Here is a 5,666-nt window from a genome sequence, read left to right as displayed (position 1 = left end):
ATGAAGTAGTCGAAAGGGCGGAGTGACCCGTCGAATCATCACCGCCAAAAAGGTTATCCTATTAGCTATTAGCGGGTGTGCCGGTCACTGTTAAACCGGTATTTGCATTTGTGTTTTGCTGATACTACTTGGATTTGAGTTAGGTTCTGGTTATCATGTCTTAGAGTTTCGATGTTTTTTTTATTATATTTATTATTATATCTTTTTTTATTATTATTATTATTGTTATTATTATTTTTTTTTGTCTAGTCCAATGAGAATTACAATTCTTTCGTGGTGCAAACAAGCAGATCCTTTCAATTGATACAATATTTAAAAACAAAAATAGTGATCTTACAACCGCCGGACACGATTCCCCTGGCCGAGCGCGGTCCCTAAAGGGCGCCTGTTAGATATAGGATCCCTTTGATCGTCAGCATTTAATTTCGCCGGGAGCTCACCCTGCGAGGCCGGCCTTGCCCCGAACTATTGTTTTTGGAAATGCTGTAGTCCCGTTTACGAGTGCGAGAATAAACAATTCTGGTTTGGACGATGAATGTTTGGTTTAAATTATGTAAACAAAAAGAATGTTTTTCCTTTATTTTAGCTTTTCTATTCATACTATAGCACTTTTATTTATTTTAGGTTTTGTATTCCTACTATAGCAGTTTCATTATTTTAGGTTTTGTATTCCTATTATAGCAGTTTCATTATTTTAGGTTTTGTATTCATACTATAGCAGTTTCATTATTTTAGGTTTTGTATTCCTACTATAGCAGTTTCATCATTCTAAGATTTGTATTCATACTATAGCATTTTCATTATTTTAGGTTTTGTATTCCTATTATAGCATTTTCATTATTTCAGGTTTTGTATTCCTATTATAGCATTTTAATTATTTTAGGTTTTGTATTCCTATTATAGCATTTTCATTATTTTAGGTTTTGTATTCATACTATAGCATTTTCATTATCTTAGGTTTTGTATTCCTATTATAGCAGTTTCATTATTTTAGGTTTTGTATTCCTATTATAGCAGTTTCATTATTTTAAGTTATGTATACATACTATAGCATTTTCATTATTTTAGGTTTTGTATTCCTATTATAGCAGTTTCATTATTTTAGGTTTTGTATTCCTACTATAGCAGTTTCATTATTTTAGGTTTTGTATTCCTACTATAGCAGTTTCATTATTTTAGGTTTTCTATTCCTACTAAAGCAGTTTCATTATTTTAGGTGTTGTATTCCTACTAAAGCAGTTTCATTATTTTAGGTTTTGTATACATACTATAGCATTTTGACAGGTGAGTAAGATTCATTTGGTTTAGTCTTCAGAATCGATATTACATTGCCCTCACGAATACTTCTGCAGCACTCGAAGAATAATGTAATGAAAGAAAGTTGAGAGAGAGAGGGACAGACAGACAGATAAAGAGAGATAGAGAGAGGGGGGAGAGAGAGAGAGAGACAGACAGACAGACAGACAGAGAGGGAGAGAGGGGGGGGGGGGGAGGGAAGAGAAAGAGAGAGAGAGAAAGAGAGAGAGAGAGAGAGAGAGGGTGGGGGAGATGGAAGAGAAAGAGAGATAGAGATAGATAGAGAGAGAGAGAGAGAGAGAGAGAGAGAGAGAGAGAGAGAGAGAGAGAGAGAGAGAGAGAGAGAGAGACAGACAGACAGACAGAGAGAAAGACAGACAGAGAGAGATAGGGAGGGGAGAGAGAAAGAGAGCAGGCAGTTATTGTTATGTTATTCTTATCCTTCCCATTGTCCTTATCAACGTTATCATCCTCTTCTTTCCTTGCGTTCATATTACCTGTTGTCATTACTCTCATTATTTGTATTAACTATCAGTGTCGTTACCATGGTTATTATTGTTCTTTTTATCATTTTTCTAATTTTGTTGTTCTTGTTATTAGTATTACCCTTTTAGTAGTAGTATCATATTTGTCATCATTATATTTCTATTGCTATATTTTATCATCATCGCTGTTAGTATTCGTATTGTCATTGCTATCACGTTTATCCATCGTTCATTCCTAAATTTATTTGTTCTCTAATATGTCATCGGTATCATTAAAATCCACCATCCTTCCATCACTAGCCTCACCCTTTTCCCTGCCATGCCCATGACCCACGCCCCACGCGCGAGACAGCTGACCCCGGGCACCGGTGACAGGCGACCGCCCCAACAACGGCTGACTGCCACGACCGCGACTATTCCATTCCTAGTCACGTGCCATCACCACCCTAGCCCTAAGTAAGCGTTCCTGTCCCTCCACCAACCCTTCCCGACGTGCCCCCCATCAGCCCAGTCGACCCACGCCCAAAAAGAGCCACGGGCGTAGCGGCAGTCGCGGGCGCGGTGCGGGCGGTCCCCGGAGTGAAAGTGAAGAGTATGACTCCCTGCAGTCAGATACGGACACCGAGCATGCCACGTCCTCGCGCACGGAGTCCTCCATCCACCTGGACTCCGCCACCCTCGAGAGCCACCACACGGCGCTCCACCTGCCCCTCGACCCCCACCTGGCCACGCTCGAGTCGCGCCCAGACGCCCAGGCCGCCCACGCCGCACGGAGGCCGGCCTCCAGGACCGTCCACCACAGTGAGTCCTTTGCTTTCCTGCCGTACCCTAACGTGCGCTTCCTTCTTCCTAGCCTCCAGGTTGTCTCCCTCAGCCTCAACGTTGACAGACTTTCCAGTGGCAAACAGCATCAATTCTCATACAAATGGCTGTATCTACACTTTTTTTTCCAATGAATTAAACATAATTTCTAAGGAGCAACTTTGATCATTATTTCTTTCACTTATTAGCTATAAAGATGAATGTGGCTCACCACCAACTCACTGACATGGTCTTTGGCACTCTAAATCAACAAGGGGTCCACTTGTTTAACACTTTCATCCACTTTCCGGAGCTATAACTCATCAATTTATAAGAAACGTTGGGTGTATTTTAAAACTTCATTCTGCTATCCATTATCCTTAACTGACTGACTAGTCCTAAAATTAGATAACAATAAAAACGTTTCAGACTTGTTTGGGCGTGTTTGGGTGTTGGATTCGAAATCCGAAAACCCTTCCATTTCTTTCAAGCAAATGGAGTAAATATACCAGGCCTGTCTCGTGGTTACCTTCCATTCCAAGCCTCTGAGCCTTGTCCTTTTCCAGACCTGATCTACCACGCCCCCGAGTCCAGCACGTCGACGGAGCCCTCGCCCATCCTGGAGCGGAAGTCGTTCCCCCGCAAGAGCGACGGCAACAAGCTAGGTCGCGGCGGGGCCTTCCAGGGTCGCGGCCTCAGCAAGATGGTGGCCAGCATCAGAGGTGGCACCCAGGAGACCTGCCTCTCCTTCCCGAAGGCCGGCCACGCCTCCGACTCCAAGAGCTCGGACGACGGCAAGTATGGCTTCACGCGGCAGATCACTCCGCCCGTGGGATTCTCCAGCAGCCACAACGAGCTCTCGGAGGCGGAGTGCGACCTGGAGATGAGGCGGAGGAACAAGGAGGCAGAGGCCGCCTCCGCTGCTTACGTTGGGCACTCCAGGTCACAGTTCAGGTCGTACGTGTCCGGCAAGGAGAAGGACTACAGCATCAAGGTGTGATAGGTCTGACGAGGGCAACATAGACTACATATATCTCATGAAACTACTTCTCTGAACATACGAAGTGACCGTCTGATCAAAACTGCGTGTTTTAGGGTCAACATTTCCAGTGTGTTTCTCTTTACATTGTGTAAATGTGTAAATCTGTTTAGACAAGACATTGAACTCTATGTTACTTTGTAAGTGGCTAAAGTCATTTCTAAAGCTGTCTGTCGGAGATATCAGAGTGATACTGGATATGTTTTAAGACATTGTTAATCTTCACTGGCTCTACAACGAGAATGTTATGTGTTAACACTCTGATAGGTAATTATAAAGTGAAAGAAATCTGACATTTGTGTATAATGTACAGGTGTTCATTTTGTAAAGAAGTGATACTGGTCTTAATACTTTTTATTAAATATAAATCGAGAGGCGTAAAAACATGACAAAAAAGACTATACTATATATTATGTATATATCATAGTTCATTTTTCTTCTGAAGTCAATTTTGCAATGAATACCATCAAACAGAAATCTTATATAGAATAGGTTTGTGTCAGGCAACGACTTATAAAAAAAATAGATACACGTTCGGTAGTTTGACAACTATGACAGCATTTCTACTAATATCACCATAATGAGGTATTTGTCATTTCCTCTTTCATTGTCCCATCAGATCTTTCACCATCTTTTTATAAACCAATTTGAATAAATGGATCTTAGCATCTTCTTTTTGTGCGCAGGCATTGCTTGAGCTTGACAGTGAAACGGACTGTGCTTGAGCAAAGTACTCGGTTCTCTCCCCCCCACCCCCCACTCAACGCCGATCATTTCCATCACAAAAGTTGGCTATATTTGTACTGTTGTTTGAATGTGCCCTCATAGACGTGGTGCCATCGCGCTTATCATGAGATGTCGAAAATTAGATACGAAAATCGTTGTTGAATGGAACCTTTATATGAGTGTATTTGTGTTCCTTGTAAATGTGATTGGGATAGATGGAGTATTTAACTTTTCTTCGGTTGGAATTATCCAGGAAGTGTACATAACCTTTCCACATGTTCACTTGAAAAGAGAATGAACATTTTATATTGCAGGGTTTTTAAATTAAATTATTTTATGCACAACAAAGTTATCTTGAAAGGAAATCTAAAGATCTGCCCAGCTGTTATTTTCTAGGGGAAAAAACGATAGCATACAGCGGGTACCTTCAACTTATTTGCCAAGAGCTAAAGACGTTCACATATGTTTTGTGGTTATGCTTTCCGGAGATACTTGCTGTGCCCCCGTGGACTTCAATCCAACCCTTGCCAGAAGAACTCTTGGTCCCTCAACCAGTTCGATGTTTCTGTGATACTGTATGAGACCCTTTTTACACTGTAATATTTTCACAATACAATGAACATCCAGACAATATACCAATACACAATTTTGCCAATGATGTGGATTACCATCTGCACACATAGTGCCAACACCACGTTTATCCTACTATTTGGCACAATGCTGCTTCATCTAAATGCTACACGGCACCACAACATTGCCACCACACAGTCCATTCCACCGACATTACCAACACATTTCCAACAGAAGGTAGTCTCCATTTACCACCCACGTGAGGCTTGTGATCATGTGTAAAGTTTATCTGTGTAAATCTGACATTTTGTAATTAACAAATATAATCATTCGATTAAAAGTTATTTGCTTTATTGTCCAAAACTTTAGCATAAGTTGTCATATCTAAAGATAGACCAGCATAAATTTTGCAATTCTAATGGAACGCCATAAGCTGTTTTTTTCTCATATAGAGTTCATTTTGCAATAATCTGTGACCTTGTGTCAATATTTGCATGACTTTCTAGTAGTTTATTTTGGCGTATTTTTATAATGTGGTATACTATGGATGTTATATATTCACTGCTGTTGAGACTTATTAAAGAGCAGAAGAGCTTCTGTAGTGATGATGAACGTGACCTGAGTTCCTCCCTATCTCTTCTCTTTCATCTCACCCTTTTCTCCTTCACCAAACCATCTCTTTCCTTTCTATATATTTCCCTTCACCTGTATCTATAATATGCAACTAAAGTCGCTAACGTCATTATAAA

At 40.8% G+C, this 5,666-nt stretch overlaps 1 protein-coding gene across 1 annotated transcript in view; it reads left to right on the top strand.

Annotated features, from left to right (window-relative positions):
* LOC122245040 (cell adhesion molecule Dscam2-like) overlaps positions 1 to 5,257 on the top strand; it is a 184,805-nt gene extending 179,548 nt beyond the window's left edge. Inside the window, exons 37-38 of the mRNA XM_086554607.1 lie at positions 2,288 to 2,582; positions 3,149 to 5,257. Coding sequence (XP_086410733.1) covers positions 2,288 to 2,582; positions 3,149 to 3,582 — 729 coding nt within the window. The 3' untranslated portion in view covers positions 3,583 to 5,257. The remainder of the gene's footprint in view (positions 1 to 2,287; positions 2,583 to 3,148) is intronic.
* Positions 5,258 to 5,666: the final 409 nt, after the last annotated feature.

Source organism: Penaeus japonicus, unplaced genomic scaffold (genome assembly GCF_977035675.1).
Source record: "Penaeus japonicus unplaced genomic scaffold, GWHDUDI00000001_assembly GWHDUDI00000030, whole genome shotgun sequence".
Taxonomy (NCBI): domain Eukaryota; kingdom Metazoa; phylum Arthropoda; class Malacostraca; order Decapoda; family Penaeidae; genus Penaeus; species Penaeus japonicus.
Note: the sequence above shows the minus strand (reverse complement) of the source record. Positions and strands in the feature narration are given on the sequence as shown.